This window comes from Aristolochia californica, unplaced genomic scaffold, assembly GCF_029961685.1.
Source record: "Aristolochia californica isolate CCGP_79_NKW_82.1479 unplaced genomic scaffold, dmAriCali1.0.hap1 SCAF_9, whole genome shotgun sequence".
Lineage (NCBI taxonomy): Eukaryota > Viridiplantae > Streptophyta > Magnoliopsida > Piperales > Aristolochiaceae > Aristolochia > Aristolochia californica.
Window position 1 is genome coordinate 37,772,193 of NW_027182290.1, and position 18,890 is coordinate 37,791,082.

Consider the following 18,890-nt stretch of genomic DNA (forward strand, 5'->3'; position numbering starts at 1 on the left):
AGATGAGAGTGAGGGAGAAAGGGATTTGGAGGAAAGACCAGGGATGATAATAATCCTTATGATATTGAGCGGAGGTGGAATAATGGGTGTAAATGGGTGACATATTTTTTTGTTTAATAAATGAATAAAACCAGTATCTCCATTAAAGTCGAAAGATGCTCTCCAGAGAGCAGCAAAGGTGTCTTGACTAGATAATTTAAAATAAAAGAAAGAAACCAATCCATTAGACCTGTAAATCCCAGTTCATGACGAGACTGATGAGGGAAGACAGTGGAAACAATGCCGTGACAGGCGGTATCAACCATCAAGTCTTCATTTCAGGAATAGAAAGGCCCTACCCGATCTCCTTCTCGGCGGTGTTTAGGAAGAGGGAAGTGATGTGACAAGCGTATAGCTGTACCAGTGGAAGCCAATAGGATTTGATAATTCTATCCTTGTGCGATTTTCAGTCGTTGCAGAGATCCTCTTTTCTGCCATTACTGATAGCATTTCACGTCCCCACGATCTTTCTGAACCAATAAACAAAGACGACGATGTTCAGTTTAAAAGTACTTGCATTTTTCCAGTCTCCCATGGCTGCCTCAACTGTGACACACTCAGAACTCAGAAGTTCAAACGGAGAAGGGTAGCTGTTTTTTTTTTAATTTATATTTTAAGACCGGATTCAAGGGTTGACCCGGAAGGTTGGCTCATGACAGTGACGAGGCCAAAGACATGTGGTCGCGCAAGTCAGGGAGACAAACCCATGTAAGCATGTAATATTTATTATGATTTGGCCAGCGACGCCCAACTAAGCCTTTGAATCGATGATCATATCATGTTTCCAATCAATTTTAACAAGAGAGCACAGAAGTCATTAGATGAAAGAAAGCTCTGTTGTAACCGGCAGGTTGGACACAGAACGTGAGAACCAATGGCTGGACCAGCTTTTGGGAGGTAGTAGTTGGGCTTAGATTGTTTGTTTGAAGCCACTTGCGGTGGGAAAGCTGCCGGAGCGAGGAACAGCAACAAACCACATATTATTGAAGCCTGAACTCTCATTACCTTTCACGATTTGACACAATATTTATGATGGTGAACATGGAAGCTCTGTCCAGAGGAGCTGCTCCATGTGCAGAGTGTCCAGATGGGTGGATATAACATTTTTATCCCTCACTCCTGCACCCATGTTGGGCCAGGCCTTATCCTTTTAAACTTTTTTTTTAGCTCATACCAATATAATTAAATTAAATTAAATTAAATAGGCGCATTTCATGTCAAATTCATAAAAAAATATATGTTGATAAATAGGCCCAACATGATAATGGATCGTTAACAAAGAGCCGAGTGGGTTTTGGTGGATTGCTCACTGTTAGCGTGAAGTTGCTCCGACAAGGAAGAAGCCCACCCACCTTTCAATTGCCACCGGTGGTAAAGTTGGGCGGTGACTCCGTTGCCTTTGGAGGTTACAGTTGTCAGTGGCATCCATGGAGTTCCCGATTTCCTGCCTGCAGTGCGCCACTCCAAGCGCGCGCAGGACACGTGCCTTTTGCACAACACCGCCTCCTTTTTAAGATCCTGATGCTCGACAAAAATCTTGGCCTCACAGGAAATAATTCTAAGTTATTTTATTTTTCTATTATTATAGGGGGGGTTTGTCAACTATTAAGTTCAAATAAAGTTCATGCGCTAGTTAATTTAATTAGGTGGTTAGTGGTGAATGAGTACAGTATCATATGAAAATCGCAGGTAATTTATTCATGCTAAAATGGTAGAATTGTGATTCAGCCCAATTTTTTAAATCATTCAGTTGAGGCCATCGTTCAGGACACCTTAAATTTTTTTTTTTATCTCCCGCTTTCTTCTCCCTCTCGGTCTTCCTCCCTCGAATTATTTTTTTCTTCCTCTCGTCTTCACACTCCCTCTCCCTTCTCCCTCTCTCGGCCTTCATCGCTAAATCGCTATCACCGAGCCTTCGTCGCAGAGCGTCTGTTGCAGGGCCTCCGACATACCGTTGCCTCTGGTGTACTGTCAAAGCGCCGCCTCTGTCACCGTTGTTTGCTAGTCAGAGTTACAGTTCCTGATTCATCTTGACCCTCAGAACAGGAAGTGACAGAGATGCAAGGATCTTGGAGAGGCCCATGCGAGGGACGCTCTAAGGAGGGGAGAGCCTAAAAAAATCAAGGGTTTCAACTTGTTTGAAGCATTAAAAATGTCTTATGTCAGGGACAGCTGATTCCTTGTGTTCATCTGCTTGAATCTAGGCTTGTCTCCCTGCCATTATCGATGTTGCGAGGAAAACGACGTTGTGATTAATTTTTTCTAAGTTAGGAAAAATTAAACTAGTGTTATTTATATATTATATTTATTTTTTAATTACTTTATTATATTAGTGATTTAATAGTTTTAATTAAAATATTATTAAATCAAACATTTGATCAATTATTTTGTTTTAATTAACCTATTTTTATTTTTGGTTTAATAAAACCTATTTTCCAGCCATTAGAAATTTAAGATTGGTAACTAAAATATTGCTAAAGAAAGCATTTGATCAATTATTTTGGTTTAATTATCCCATTTTTATAATTAATTAAACTAATTATCTTTTATTTTGTAAAAATATATTATTAATTAATACTACGTGAAAAATTCATCTTCTTTTAATAATAAAATAATTGTTTTTATTTATTCAGTATATTCATTTTGTAATTACTGTATTAAATTAGTGATTTAATAGTCTTAATTAAAATATTATTAAAGTAAACATTTGATCAATTATTTTGGTTTAATTATCCCATTGCTATAATTAATTAAACCAATGGTTTTAAATTTTTTAGTAATATATTATTAATTAATAATAGGTAAAAATATATATTATGCTATTGATAAAATAAATTGTTTATTTATTTATTTTTATTATTGTATTAAATTAGTGATTTTTAATGTTAAAATATATCTTATGTTATTAAAATAATATTTATTTATTTATTATATTCGCTTCTATTATTTTTCACTTTTTTATTTTTTTATAATTTATTGCAATCACACGTAATTATTATATTATTTTATAATAAACTGTAATTATTAATTCATATAATATAGTATTTCATAATTAGTATATTAATATTTTTTAATACTACATTAAATCACTTATTTGTGTAGTAACCATGTTTATTTTAGTTAATTATCTGTTTAGGTATATGTTTTATTTAAGTATATGATAAAAATTACTTATTCTCTTGTTTATATCATATTTTTCATTTTGGGCCACTAACACTAGAATTTGTTTTCAAGTGCACTTGAACTCGTCTACACTAACACCCAAGGAAGAGTTGAAGTTGAATCAAATCATTACCTTGAATTTGGAGTCTAAATTCAACTTCAACTTCAATGTTGACTAACCCTCCCTATAGTACGTTAAATTGAGTAAGGAATCACTCTTATAACTTCAACATGCAATCTAGCTTTAGAAGAAAAGTAGGAGTTCTATCAAACAAGAAAAAAAAAGTAAATAAAAAAATAACCTTTAGAATATGAGAGGAACATTTTTTGTACGAAAATGAGAAGACTTATATTAGTTTACAAGGCTTATTTATAGGCAAAAAAAGGGTAAAAATCCCTTATTTTTTATCATACAGTCATCAATGAAATCATGCACCTAAGCAAGATACTTATCCCTTTATTTAAATTTAAATATTACATTATTAGACATAGACTAAGATCTTTCAAAAAACCTCATCCTAATCCATTTGGATGAGTCGAATATAAAATTTCAAATCAAACAACTAGTCAGCCAGCTAATGGGCCAAGCGTCCACACACTCATTGTTTTGCATTTCTAAACTACTACCCTAAGTGAGCATTTTAGTGACTTGGGGTGGTCATACCATTTTGGAAACCCTGCATTGGTGACAATGTTGATGCACCCCTCTTTGGTTGTGCCACCTATGTCGAGACCGTCGGTGTATCATGGTCTCCCAAAAATAATATAGACATCATCATCACGTTACTCTTTTGATAGGTTGTGATGGTAGACATTAAGCAGGATTTCAAGCACGAGTTGAAGTGTCACTTCTTTCTCGAAGATGATGATTATTAAATGCGGAAGGAGTTGCAAGCATTAAGACAAAAAAAAAAAAGATGATCCATGAGTATATTCAGTTCTCTATTTCTTTAATGCTTAGTGCTCCTAACATGATAGATGACGATCAATTATTCACCTTTTTCGCAGGACTCCTTCCTTAGGTTGAGCAAGACTTGAAGCAGCCTTAGCCACGATATTGTAACGTGATTTCAAGAAGAAATTTGATGAAAGTGCCACCAAGTCCACACAATAAAATGATTGCCACAAGAAGAAGATTTTCTTGGAATAGAAATTCCAAGAATGACGATCAGAACTTGAAAAACAAAGTAAATAAAAAGAGCCATTCAAATAAAGGTAATTCTACCAACCGAAAGCTCAAATCTTTTTATTTGTGATGGAGATCATATAATGCGAGATTGTCCAAAAAAGAAGGTACTAAACACTATCAAAGGGGATGAAGTTATTAAACAACCAAGTAATTAACCTAGGATGGGTTTGATAATTCTACTCGATTTTGTCTAAGCCCTTGTCAAAAAGTTTATGACATCATCAATAAGACCTAAACTAGAGCTATTTTATCTTGATGTGTTGTTGGATGATAGTAAAGTGAAGTTATGATCGATATGAGAGCAACCCAAAATTTCTTCTCGAAGAAAAAGATGAGGCGACAACACTTGAGATGGGAACCAGATCAGAATCGCATGAAAGCTACCAATTCTAAAGCTAAATAGTGTTTGATGTAGCCTAGCACACTTAGGTCAACATTGTAAGGTGGGCACATCTTCTTGATTTCATGGTAGTTCAAAAGGACGATTTTAATACCTTAATGGAAATGGTAGGGATTACTGACGAGAAGGCTCCTTGTATGATTTCCACAATAGGGGGTTATGTACAAGGGAAAGTTGTTATACTTTCAACTTTCTAGCTTAAGAAGGGTCCTAGGTGTGGAGAGTAGCTTATTCTTCTTGTTTCTTTGACAAGAGACGAACAACTGACTAATGGTCAGTTTGTGCTAGATGAAGAGGAGAAACTTCGCAACAAGTTCTAGGACTTCTTGTCAGAGGAGTTGAAAAAGAGTTTACCTACATACAGGGAGGATGATCATTTGATTGTGATCAATGTGAGACTACACACATTGGCATCACCTTCCATTGCTTCAAAGGAGTTTGAAGAACATTAGATGCAGGTTGAGGGAGTGGATGAAAATGGATTCATCCTTCTCTTCACATCATCGTTTGGCAAACAAAGGACTGGTTTTCCAAAGTTGGCACGTTTGTGGCCATGCCAAGTGATTGTGTGGTATAAAAGTTGTGGGTGACGGGAAAATGAACTCGTGTCTCATAAGATCATTTTTTAGTAAGTCTAGGAGGAACTCAGTTGACTTGCGGATCGATTCCATCATAAGATAACATCATCAATAACAAACATCAAAGTGGTATTAACTTTTACTTCCTCATTTGTGAGTTTGGAAACTTTGAAGTATTGATCTACTTGTTGTAGAAATTTTTTAACACCTTTGACTTTCGTAAACCATTTTACACTTTAGGTTCTGACACCTTAATCTTTACTTGTGAAGGAAGACTTCCCTTATTCTGAATGACTCTCTAAAAAATCACCATTCTCATATGCATCTCTTCCAACTTGGTCCAGATCTCGTCTAAGTTGTTGTAGGTGTCCATTTTTAGCATTGCAATCATGCTATGAATATCGTTTTTTGGCTCATGAATCTCCAAGGTTATGTTATTGGACGTCCACCACTTCTTGGATCTTCTTCTCCCAACTCGAGCATTGACACTCCACTTTCTTGTGCTTCGACTCCAAAGAAGCAAAACAGGATTCAAATTTGAATACTTTCTTCTTGCCTTTAGTATGTTGTACTTCCAAAGTTGGTTATGAGAATGCCATCATTGGACTTCTTTTACTTTGATACCAATTGTTACCCATTAGATTGAGTGATGAATCATTTCTAGACCCTCAACATGCGCCTTAGCTTACTCTAGAAGAAAAGTTGGCTAGTTAGCCTTTACGAACAAGAAAAAAAATAAAGCAACTGAAGAGAAACAAACTCTTGAAATGTAAAGGGAACTCATTCGCAAAAAAAAATGAGATGGTTTACATAGTTTACAAGGTTTACTTATAAACAAAATAAGGATAAAACTCCCTTATCCTTTTTATCATACGATGACCAATGTGATCTTACCACCTGAGCAAGATAATCACCCATTTATTCAAAAATCCAAAAAAGATATCATCTCAATCTATTTCTGTGAGTCTCATTTCAAAATTAAAATTTCGAATGAACAGCTAGCTATCCAGCCAACTACCAGAAGTTGCAATACCTCGCTACGGCCTAAGCGTTGGCTGTTTTGTGTTTCTGAGCCGGTGTTACTAACCCGTGAGTGGGCATTATAGTGACGATAGTGACTGGGGCTGCCTTACTACTTTGGAAACTTTATTTTGGTGATGTTACTGGTGCACTCTTCTTTAATTGTTTTGGTTGCTCAGCAGCACACTCGGCTCCAAATACAGGATAAGTCTCCCATAAGACACACCCTTTCTAACAGGCATGGGCCACTCCACGTCTCATGGTAAGATTGGACGTCTCCGTCTCAGTGTGTACAAGCTTAGGGATGATGGGTACTCTTCCATTCGAGAGAATACCTCTGGAGATTTCCGTAAAGCTGTTAAAAGGTGAAAAGGCTTGTACACTCCAGTTCTCACCAATGCGGCTCTACTCAACTCGAGTTTATCCGATTTAACAGGCTACCAAGCTTCCAAGTCTGCTGATCGTTAAGAGGATAAGGCCTGCCCATTCGTCTTGAAAGCAGGCATTCATCATTTATGGCTGAATCCTCTTCTAACAATCTTATCCATGCAATTCTCTCCTAAATTTTTGTCCGGTACCAATAGTCACGAACGGTCAGAAAGGATTGCTGGGTTCTGAAAGGATAAGATAGCTCCGATCTTCCAGCCTAATAAGATTCTTATTAGACCCCCCCAAAACTTCCAGCAGTTTGAATCGCTTACACAGCAGAGAATACACCAGAATCTGAAAAGAAAAGAGAAAACAGAATTAGATGAACGATAAGAACAAAGCCCACTTACTGCACCATTAACAAATGGCATAAAATCTTCCACGTACGACATCTGAATGTCAGTCCCATTAACAATCAATCCAACATCAAATCACATCAGGATGATCTACTCGATTCAAGATGATTACCGAGAAATTGCTAAAAAGGCGAAGAGAAAAGAGTCCAAGCAAAAGAGTTTACGGAGAAGGAATTGTCAAATCCTTCTGATCAGGAGCGATTGAACCTAAAATGCCAAACGTAGAACGCTTATCAGCCACAGAGAGAGGGCGTGGAAAAGTCCAAAAGAGCCTCAATCATTGCGCCACGCGAGATCCCACAAAACTAATATATTACTCACCCGTTTTTTTCCCTGGGTTCACGTGAAAATCCGACAACCAATAAAGGTCATGCCACGTTGTCAAAAAATCCATGTTTTCCAATCGGAGAACGCCATATCAGCAGATAAGCAAAAGTCCAACCTGTAATCCAGTAAATGAGGAGCGGCATTTCGCAGTTACTAATTTACCCTTGAGCGACCGCTGAAGCACGGGAGTTTTTTGAAGGACGCCGTTGTCTTTTAATTGAAATTGAAATTAAAATTTTTGGGTGCACGGTAAATCAGTGGTCCAGACTGCAGAGCGGAGACGGTGAAAACGAACGTTGTCGCTTCCGCTGTTGTCTTCTCAGTAGCTCCACATTTCTTGAACCGGTCGACAGATTTCTGCGATTTCTTCAGATTTTAACCCGACTTCTTCGTCTGCTCTCGACTCGTGAACTTTCTCAAAGGATGCCATTTCTATAACTTGGGTTTGGAGCTCGCTCAAGTTCGTGCCCATTTTGGCAGCCTCTCTGTCATTCTGTCATTCCTCGGTTCGAGTTTTGTTTCAGTTGGTCCACCGGTTTTTCGATAGTTTTCTGGGATTCCTCTGAGACTATGTACGTTTTTGGGTACTGTTAGGAGTTTTAGGTCTAAATGGTGTGTTTTTCGCAGTTCAGTAGCTTTTAGATGGTACGGTTCTGTGAGAAATTGGAGCTGAGCTTTTGATGGGAGTTTTCTGGAACGGCAGTTCTTCGTTTAGTTAGAATAGGAGTTCTTCGTTTGCGTGAGCTCTCTATGTGGACTGTGGAGTATTATTCTGTTTCATTCCGAATTCGGGTTTAGTTTTTTCTCTGCAAGATTCTCTTAGAATCGAAGCGACTTCAATCATTTAATGATTTTCCTTTGTTTGTATTGACACCGAAATTTATTGTGTGTGATTTTAAGTTACACAGCTCAGGGTTTTAGGGTTTTAGATACTCTGAGGAATTTTTCCATTTTGTATTTGAATTCAGAGTCGAAGCCTCCTTCTTCTCATTATTGCTCTGAATCCGGTGCAATCTTCTTCGTTTCTAGGCATTGGCATCGGTTACTCTGTTTTCTCCCCTCTTGTTGCTGCAATTGAAACACTGCGGGTAGGAATTGGGATTGACGTCAGAGTTCCACTTAGGTCTCCGCAGTTCTGAAGCTTGTGCTACTGCTTCAGCTCGAAATGTCTACTTGTCTTACTAGTGCGGGGCGAACCTACAGCCTCGACCTCGACATTGTCAAATCCCCATCTACTTCATCTCGCTCGTCCCAGTCTTCTCCTTCCTCTACCCTCTCTGAGTCGAGCAACTCTCCTCTGACAATCACAACTCGGAAACCACGGACCCCACGCAAACGGCCCAACCAAACCTACACCGAAGCTGCGGCACTACTCTCCACAATCTACCCAAACATCTTCTCCACCAAGAATTTGCGCAAGCTCTGTAAGCGCACTAAATCCTACGATTCTTTCGTTGAGTCACCTGAATTGTTACCAACATTTCCAGCATTCGATAATGCCGGGTTTTTACTCTACGAGGGAATCCCTGAAAAACCCATATCCCTATCTGTGGCCAAGCATGTCGATGCTTATGAAAAGACTTGCCGCAGTCCAATTGAGAACGAATTTCAAATGAATTCGCCGAGCCAATGTACCGAGTATGATGACGACTTCGATGCTGAATCAATCCTCGACGAGGAGATTGAAGGGGGTATCGACAGCATCATGGGTAATCTGAGCGTGGACAACGATTGTTACGACGAAGCGAATGACCAAAAGCCTCAATCCGCCGGATACTACGCCAATTTAATGGGTCTGGGTCTAGGTGGGATGTTCGAGTTCGCGTTTGTATTGCCGAATGTGAGGGCTTTGAGGCGCGTAGACGATGGGGAATGGTGGAGAGCTCCAACGGTTGAAGTTTTAAACATCACTCCCAAGTTCAAACCGGCGGAGAAGAAGAAGAAGAAGAAGAAAAAGGTCGAGGAAATTGCACGGGCATCCAAGGAAAGCGAACAGTCACAAGGCCCGAATGAAGCTAGCTACCCCGTAGAGAACCAGAGACAGAAATTGGGCCTGAAGTTGAACCACGAGGAGGTCTTGGACGAGTGGTCCCCTCGAGGCTCCCCCTACGCCGAGGATTTCTCACCGGAATCTCCCGCCGATGCAATTGTACGTTTCTAACTCCCTCTAACAAATAAAGAAATATTATTAGCCCTTTTTTTCACCTCCCTGGCGAAAAGACAAACCGGTTTCGCCAGAGCCGGCCTCCATTTATAGTTTAATCTAGTTCAACGATTCCATCAGTTTAATAAATTACAATGAAGCGAGAAATGAGAATCGCTCCATGGCCCCCATCTGCCGCCATGGGATAGCGTCACAAAATGAAGTAAAAACTAAAAAACTAAAAACCAGGAAAATTTTTGCTCGTCTCAGTTTTATAGGTGAGATGGTTTCCTAGTCGGAAACTATTGATGGTCCCCGGGTTCATACAAGGCTTCCCGATGGGTCCATTGAAGAGGGCAGCGTTGGGGCTCTGGTTCCCCAAACATAATCTGTCAGTCTGTGAAAGCTCCTTCTCTAGTACCTCAATCGTGGCACTGAAAAATGGCCATAAAAGGGCGTCAGGGATTGGATGGATAGAAAATTTAGAGATAAGATAGTACATCGTACAGCTTCAAAAGAGAAACAAGCTCGCCGTGCTGTGAACAACCAGCGCTTTTTCTCAGTGTCAACGCCTTGATTGAATTCTCAGTTGACTGTTCCTATTTGCGAAGCAAAATAGGAGCTCTTCTGAACTGGGGATGCAGCCAGATGACGCGAGCTGCGCCTGCGTCTTCCCTTTTAAAGTCGTTTGTCTTGGGGACCCGCGTTAAGCGTGGTTGCTTGGACCTTCTGATCGAAATGAGAAGCGGTGATGGAGGCTTTTGTGGACTAACGTTTGGATGTTTAACAGGCCAGGCTGTCGCAGATTGATTTAAGTCCAGATTGGAGACAAGGGGAAGAAAATGGAGGGGTGAGAGAGGCGAGCGTGTTGCGGTACAGGGAGAAGAGAAGAACCAGGCTTTTCTCCAAGAAAATCCGGTACCAAGTTCGCAAAATGAACGCCGATAGAAGGCCCAGAATGAAGGCAAGTAAGATTTCTTTTAGATTTTCTCTTTACCTTCACAGAATTGTTTCTAACAGGAACCGTGCTAAGATTCTAAAATTGTTCTTTCTTATGTTTTCGTCGCAGGGTAGATTTGTAAGAAGGCCGTCCCTTCTTCAGGAGCTGGAGAGGTGATCGACGGAGAACATTAATAACGAGTCGAGCAGTCTTTTTGTTACTGAATTTTATCAGTAGAGAGTGGCTTAAAATGTTGAGACGAAGCATCTCAGTAGTTAAAAAGGTAAAGAGAGAGAAGAGAGAGACAAATGAGGAATGGGAAGTGAGCCATGCCTCAGCAAATTTTGCCAGTTTCGAGTTTTGATTATGATTGTTACACATACATTATTTACCAAGAACACTCTACTATTAATGGGGGTAAGCAATTTCTTATTGTTGTCGTCTTTCAGTATATTTGCTGATATCTATGATCTGCTTTTAGAACAAATGAATCCAACTTGAATTTTCTTATCATTCAAACATTTTCTTTACCAAAAGACTGAGGACATATAAAACAATATTTCAGGTGTGGAATAAATTCACTGTAATGGTGTCAGGTACCTAGTAGCTGCATCATCTATGAATTCATCAGCTGTAATACCAGTCAATTTTTTTTTTTTAAATAGGCCAACACTGAACTATGTCTGTAAAAATCAAGATTTAGGTGAAGGAAGAGAAATTGAAAGAAAAATGAGAAAGGAGAAATAGAACTTTCTAAAGAACTTGAAAGGTTTTCGTTATGAATTGTGCATGAATTCCTAAACTTCTTAAATAAGTGTTTTGAGTTACAAATTATGAAGATACTCTTATACACTTTATAAACTTTAATTTTCGTATATCTCCCTAACTACACATCCTATGTGCATAAAAAAATTAACTATTGATATAATTTAATATGCATAATAAGATTATATAAAGAAAATTAACCACTGAAGTAGTAAAATGACCAAAATACTTTTGGGAGAGTCAAATAATCAAAATACCCTTGAATGTATTTTCTAACACTCCTCAACTTGGAACGTTTATATCCGAAAGTCCCAACTTATTGCAGAATCATAAAAAAATAAAATAATTAATTTAGATATTATTAAAATAAAAATATCAAATTAATTAATTTATTTATACTAAAGAGTTAAAATATTGAAATAATTTCTAAAAATATATTCAAAATTTATAAATTATTTAAATCATGCACACATATTGATATTTAAATAAAGTAACAAAACATTGTATTGTTGAGTACTTTAAAGAATGTTACATTCAGGATCCCATGACATGGTCCTCGACCAAGGTGGTGAGAGAGGAAAGGAAGAATAAGAGGAGAAGAAAATAGATGAAGAAAACATTAAAGAGAAAGAAGAGAGACGAATAAGGAGATGGAGAGAGAGGGCTTGGGAAAATAGAAAAGTCTAAGGACGAATTTGAGAGAGAAGAGGGAAGACTTAATGATTTTCTCATACCTTGAGCCTCTACTTATAGTTATGGAAAGAGATTTACAATGACTATAAAGCCCTTAGAGCAACAAACTTTGTAAAAGAAAAAATAAAAGTAGACACACAATATCTTTTTTATTTACACCCTTGTGTCATCCCTATGAGAAATCCTTTTAAATACCTCTTTTGCCACCTCATTGATGTGGGAAAGGTATTTACTTTGATGCTACTTCGAGATGTCTTCCAACAAAGAATAAATCAAATTTATATTTCCTTTATAAAAATAGAAGACGTAGAAGACCCTCCATGTAGTAAAATGATGAAAAACATAAAGTTTGAATTTTAAAAAATTATGAATAAAATATAAAATTATTTTAATTGCACAAAATAATAGTTTTTTATTATTAAATTTTTTATTTCTTGCATGTTATTATTAGTGCGTAAATTAAATATTTAATCATGTATCTGTATAAACTTATAAAATAAATAAAATAAATTAAAACAAAAACAAAAACTAAAAAATCAAAATAGGTAGGAGAGGGCTCTCATGGCTCCATTAGAAGGTAAACTTTCCCCTCTATTGCATCAATCTCCCTTCGATATGAGGGAGATGGCAAGATGGGCAATAGAGGCCTTTCCCTCATATTGCATCAATCTCCCTCATATTATCAAAAATACACTTTTATCTTATAATGGGATGAAAAAGAGTTTGTGTGGTTTTATGCCAAGTTTGCAGACTCGTGTTATTTTTATCCTTCTTTTCTCTTCCAAAGTGACAACAAGAGACTCGGGCATGATTTCATTTTCAAGAATTGGGGCCATTGGATGATAACAATATTGCGAAAAAAAACTATCAATAAAAAAAGGTTAGCATCAATTGGCCAAATTTAGAGTATCTCTATCGCAAAAAGAGGGAATCAAGAATAAGATTTGGGTTTTTACTTTTTCTTTCTATAGCCATCAAACAATCCGATCCTATGTAGTTGCCTAATTTTTTTGCTAAACTATAAAAAAGTAGACAATCTTCAACCAAGTTGCATATATATAAATCCTTGGTGTAGACCCATCAAGTCGAGGTAGAAGAGAGGAAGGGAGAGAAGAAAAGAAATGAGGTCTTCTATGATGAAAATTTCCTTTTCCATTTTGATCATTGTCCTCTATTACCAAACCATTGCTTCTGAAGGTGCCACTGACAACACATTAGTGACAGAAACCTGTAACAAAGCCGCACAATCCAATCCCACCTTAAACTACGACTTCTGTGTCAAATCTCTACATGCTTCCCCAAAGAGTGCCATTGCAGATCTTCGTTGGTTAGGGATCATCATAACGAGCTTAGCCAAGGCCAAAGCAGCGTATGGACAGATAAAAATTGATGCATTGTTGGCAAAGCAACAGAATCCATATGACATAGCAAGACGATTGTAAGGAGTTGTACATGGAAGCATTCTCTGCAACAAAACAAGCAAAGTTTGCTTTCAAGACGAACAATTTGTATGATGCTAATGTGCATATGGGAAATGCATTAGACAGTGCAGTGACGTGTGAAGATTCGTGGAAGGAAGACGCAGGACATGCTTCCCTGTTGTCGAGTGAAAATTTTAATCTTGAACAGCTTTGTCGAATCGGTCTTGCTATTACCAACTTCTTACCCTCCACTAGTTGAATGTTATAAACAAAGAGGTGTTTCATTGGAAGTTTGGTTGTGTCCCTCTTGTTGTGGTGCCCTTTCTACTATTTTCTTTTACAATAAAAATTGTACTTTAGGGTGTTCTTTCTCCACATTGGTACTGACGAATATGAAGGTGGTCTTACTAATAATTCTTTTAGCTCGGTTATTAAAAGTTCTATTTAAAATAGAATGTATAGTCCTGATCATTTAGAGATGGGGCAAAGATTATGGTAAAAAATGGAAAGCTTTCTATTTGTTCTATGCAACTTGGATAACATATGCTTATCACTAATCATAGGAGCAAGCCAGTTGCTCTAGTGATGTAGTTAGTCAGTTGCTACATTGAAAAAATAGAGACTGAAGATTGATTTGCAATAGTCAATTATACACATATTATATTAAAAAGTTAAAATATATTTTATTATAATTATTAATTAAATAAAAATAATATTTTATAATAAATTTTATTATTAAAAATAAAGATTGATAGAGGAAAATATAAAAATTATATTAATAAATTAATTAATTTTATTTTAAAGATTTAAAATATTTAAATAATATCTAAAATATATTCACGATTTATAAAGTATTTAAGTCATGCACAAATATTGATATTTAATAAAATAATAATTTTTTTGTTGTTGAGCACTTTAAAGAATGTAGATAAAACTAAGTTAAATTCAAATTTCTTTTAGAAAAAAAAAGGAAGGAGAAGACCCTCCAACAAGTAAAATTATTAAAACATAAATTTTGACTTTTAAAAAGATGAATAAAATATTAAAAAATCAATTCATAAAATAAATAATTTAAAATTAATAAAAATTATTTATTTAAATTATCATAATACCAAAATTAATAATTTATTAAATATTTTTATAAATTTATAATAAAATTATATTTTAAAATAAGACTAATAAAAATTAAAAAAACAAAACATGTAGGAGAGAGCTCCCATTGTTGCCAACTTGGTCGTATAGACTATGATGAAATATTTTATCCTATTGTAAGATTACAAACAAATTTTTAGTTGTCACCTTCTCTATTATGAATGGTTGGTCAATCTTCAGTTTGACATAATAAATGGCACTCTTAAAGAATATTTTTGTGAAACAAACATCTAGCTCTTCCCAACTCACTCATTTATGTTAGGAATATATTATGCAAGTTCATTTGATATCATGTCTCCTTGCCCACCTAGGCAACCACCAGTCTCACATCTCACATCATCATAGCACGTGGATTCAATGGAGCCCACTATCGGAGATGCAGGGCAATGAGCTACTTCGAGGGACAAGTCCCAGAGTCAGGGTATGAAAGTTAACTAATTATGATTCCTCGTTTATGTTAAATTATATCTATAGTAACTTATTTACGTTGTGTGTATAGATCCATCCACACCCTCTCCTTCCACATCATCTCCATTCATGTCATCTCCCTCATTGACAAGCTAGCATGTGCCTTGACCAAGGGCTCCATGGTGGATAATGTTATGAGAGGGCTTAGTAGGAGGATCCTAGTGGATTTTAGAGATTCGTATAGGAGGGCGTTGGGATACTATAGTCCACTTTTCACTCATTAGGTGAGCCATATCTTTAAGAATCACTTAGAGGTATAGGTAGATAAGTTCAAGGCCCATACTAATAATGAGTTAACTTCTATGTATCCCTATATTACAAATTGATCAATCAGACTTTTTAAAAGTTTTCAGTAGCTTACAATGTTAAGTTCAATAATGTTAACTTCCTTTTTTGAAGGAGAAGTTTGATATTGATATCCAGAGTGATGCCATTGCCTAAGTTGTCGTGTTATATATGGAATGTTGCATTTTGAAAACAACGGACTACCATGCATACCTAGTACAAAGAGCATGGAGGTTACTCTACATCATTGTCCACTCCTTACATAAGGGTTTCCCTAGAGGGCTGGCAGTGGTTTGTGTGAACATATTTCAGGGGATCATGTTACAAGTGATTAAATTTCTAGGGTTTGTGTTTCAAAGTTGTAATTATCTTTATTTTATTAATGTCTAATTTTCATTTGTAGAGACATTCTTGAGTTAAAAAAATATTAGCAAACAAATGGTTCGACATACTACATGATCAAAGACTTTAATGTGTATGAGAGGAGATGGTGTGTTTTTAACTTGGAGTATTATTGTTTTCAAATTACTAATGTAATACATTTACATGCATATATACTTTTAAATGTGTAACGTAAAAATTTCTTCGATATATATTTAGCAATTTTACATTACTCATTAGTCCAAGTACGGGTGAATTGTGAGATCAGAACAATAATGTGTAAGTAAAATTATAACTTTTACTTTCTTATAAAAATACATTTTATTTAAGCTAAAATAATTATAACTGTATTTTGTTATTTCTGACAGAAGCAAATGTAGTGGTTGATATGAGAGGCATAATAGGTTGGTGAGCAATGCTATTTTGCTAAGCATTTGTGGAGCTAGGTCTAGGTATATTAAGGGGTTGTGTTTAGATCAACCTCATGTTCCCAAAATGGCTCGATTATCTTATTCTTTGTTGACTACACATATGGAGGAGGAACTGGGATAGATTCAAGAGGCATTGACCCCAACACATAAGCAACTGAGAGATATACAATGTCGAACTAAGGACTCTGAGCATCGTGTTGAAGAGCGACTGAATAATTTACGAAATGACTACAAAATAAGATGAAGGTCATCAAGGATAAGATGCATTGGTTCTTCTGGCAGATGCACACTCAGATTCAAACTCCTCCAGATCTTCCAACAAATGGTGTATAGTTTTTTGTGTAATTTTTAAAATTTTAATATAATTTATATAATTTTTTGTGTAATATTAAAAAAATTATATAATTCGTAAAACTTTTGGGATTTTATTGTATACATTTTCTTGTTATATATTTTAATTTATAATTCAAGTGATTATTATTACTATTTTTATTTTATTATGATATATTAAATAGAGAAAATATCAATTTAAAAAAATCAAAAATTATATTTTTTATGCTTTCCCAATTAAATTCAAATTTTCGTTGGAAATTTTGTAAGTATTATAAAAATTGATAAAATAGCATCTACTAAAGAATTTAAAAATCCGTTGGGAGAAAGTGAAAATTTTCTAACAAAGAGGATACTTTCTCTCTACGAATTTATAAATTCATTACAAATATTTAAATTCTTTGCCAATGAATTTTCAAATTTTTTTGGAAGAGATTTTAATTTCTAGTAATGAATTTACAAATTCACTAGCAGATGTTCTACCAGTGGAAAATGCACAAGTGGATTCTTCCAACAATTTTTTCGTAGGAAGATGTTCTCCCATCAAATTTTAGACTTTCGTTGGAAAATTTTGTTGGTTGAAGTCCATTTTCTTGTTGTGACAACTACATATAATCAAGGTAATTGTATTTGTTGCACCCCTTTACAATGATGTCATTGTTTTATGTCATACAATTTTTTTTAAAATAGCTCGATACAAATGTGCATGCCGGTAACAATACAAATTTTTTAGTTGTTGCTTAATATAGGACAAATATCAAGGTGGCTGATGTCACAGTTTACATCAACTTGGCAATAAGTCGCTAAAGTTTTTACATGTAATAGACTAGATACCCTTAAGGACATTAACAAGCAATTGACCTTGCATTTGAAACCCACATATACTTATGGACACAACAAACCTTATCCTTAAACCAATGGGTGATCTCTTCTTTGCTCATTGCTTAAGATTTGTTGTACCCTCTCTTAGCAAAAAAAAATCTTTCTATTCATTGTTTGTCATAAATACTAAATAATTAAAAGTCAAACCGAGTAACTAAACTTTAAAGAGAAAGTCAACAAATACTCACAAGAGATAATCTTCGATTTTGCTGCAGTCTTTCAAAATAACCCACAACAATTGTTATATTTAAGATGGTAAAGAATTAATTTTGTTATTCTGCTCAGCTCATGAGCAGTGTGTGCAAAAATATACATTTTATCCTTGAGCCATTTGACATCTCCATCATTCTAATTTGTCTTTTTAAATCTTGTCTTAACTTCATCCAATAACATAGAGTAGTGTTACCATATCTTGCATTGTATTTTAGATAGAATTTATGATTATAATTGTTGTACAATTTGGGTTATGTAAATAGGGTATTTAGAGTAGGGTTAATGGGTGGGGGGCATTGTATTGGGCCCATGGGCCAGTTTGTAATAATCTCTAAAACCTAAGCTTAAATAGCTAATGAAGAGAGAGGAAGGCACAAAAGCATTTAAGAGAGACAGTGCATCTTCTCCAACGCTGTCGTCTTCGCCGAGAGACTAGAGAGCGCGACGCTCTCTGTCTGGACTGTCCCATCAGTCCCGTGAGGTGGTGGTGGTTCCGTCCACCGCCATAAGAGCTGAGAGCTCTCGCTGTGCCTTCAGTTGCCATCCGACGCACTTCGTTCTCGCTCCCGTGAAAACCAGAGTGTAAACTCTGGCCGTAGCAAATCAGTGGTCTTGGTTCACCGTCGGGAATCATTGCTGACAAGTAGAATGTCAAAGCTTTATTGTCAATATATGTCTTGGCAATTGAACATCTTAGACGGGCTTTATTTTTAATTTGTGAAGGAACCTCTCAATTAGGTGTACTCATCGATATTGTACTAAACCACAGAGTAATGCTTCACAGGGTAGATATATTGCTAGATAGACAATCACATAAAAACGGATGGTGAAGAAATCTTTTTCATCTTACACAAAATTACCATAATGTCGCCATGTAATTTTTTCAATACATCAACCCAAAGTGTTTTGCCGCATGACTCTTTGAAGAATATTCCTAGCCAATAGTTGGTGTTGATATGTTATTGGATAGATAACCACATAAACTCACATGAACCAAATGTTGCATCATTATGTGGCAATTATGACTCTTTAGACCTGATACATATGGAGGCCTTGATGCATCATGATATATTTGAAGCAAAAACATTGGAAATTTAGTGCTACAAAGTTAGACACATAATCATTATTTCTCTTGTTGAGACATTGTTTATGATGCAAAAGGTATGTGAATTGAATATGCATCTCTTAAGTGTAGTTCCTTTCTTATCCCCCTGTCTTCCAAGTCAAGCATGACTTTCACAGTTTTTCATTTTGCTGATATTCAAAAAAAAATCTATAATACTGTG

General features: G+C 36.0%; 2 protein-coding genes across 4 annotated transcripts; both read left to right on the forward strand.

The window, feature by feature from the left end:
- The first annotated feature begins 7,871 nt into the window (after positions 1-7,871).
- On the forward strand, positions 7,872-11,015 carry LOC137940565 (protein CHLOROPLAST IMPORT APPARATUS 2-like). 3 transcript variants are annotated; one of them, XM_068785704.1, is made up of 3 exons: positions 7,872-9,649; positions 10,434-10,611; positions 10,713-11,015. In XM_068785704.1, the coding sequence occupies exons 1-3, from the start codon at positions 8,666-8,668 to the stop codon at positions 10,715-10,717; spliced, it is 1,167 nt and encodes a 388-aa protein (XP_068641805.1). In that variant the 5' UTR covers positions 7,872-8,665; the 3' UTR covers positions 10,718-11,015. The 3 variants fall into 3 exon arrangements, with proteins under 3 accessions (XP_068641805.1, XP_068641803.1, XP_068641804.1); XM_068785702.1 differs by having other exon boundaries at positions 10,434-10,607; positions 10,718-11,015; XM_068785703.1 differs by having other exon boundaries at positions 7,874-9,649; positions 10,434-10,607.
- Positions 11,016-13,162: 2,147 nt separating this feature from the next.
- On the forward strand, positions 13,163-13,721 carry LOC137940933 (putative invertase inhibitor). Its single transcript, XM_068786047.1, has 2 exons — positions 13,163-13,479; positions 13,589-13,721. Exons 1-2 carry the CDS (start codon positions 13,163-13,165, stop codon positions 13,719-13,721), a joined length of 450 nt encoding a protein of 149 aa, XP_068642148.1.
- The last annotated feature ends 5,169 nt before the right edge of the window (positions 13,722-18,890 follow it).

Excerpts from the sequence above, each read along its gene's own strand:
- LOC137940565 (XM_068785702.1), top strand. The coding sequence starts at position 8,666 with ATGTCTACTTGTCTTACTAGTGCGGGGCGAACCTACAGCCTCGACCTC. Across the intron at positions 9,650-10,433 it reads AATCTCCCGCCGATGCAATT|GCCAGGCTGTCGCAGATTGA; the intron begins GTACGTTTCTAA and ends GATGTTTAACAG. Across the intron at positions 10,608-10,717 it reads ATAGAAGGCCCAGAATGAAG|ATTTGTAAGAAGGCCGTCCC; the intron begins GCAAGTAAGATT and ends GTCGCAGGGTAG.
- LOC137940933 (XM_068786047.1), top strand. The coding sequence starts at position 13,163 with ATGAGGTCTTCTATGATGAAAATTTCCTTTTCCATTTTGATCATTGTC. Across the intron at positions 13,480-13,588 it reads TATGACATAGCAAGACGATT|TGCAGTGACGTGTGAAGATT; the intron begins GTAAGGAGTTGT and ends TGCATTAGACAG.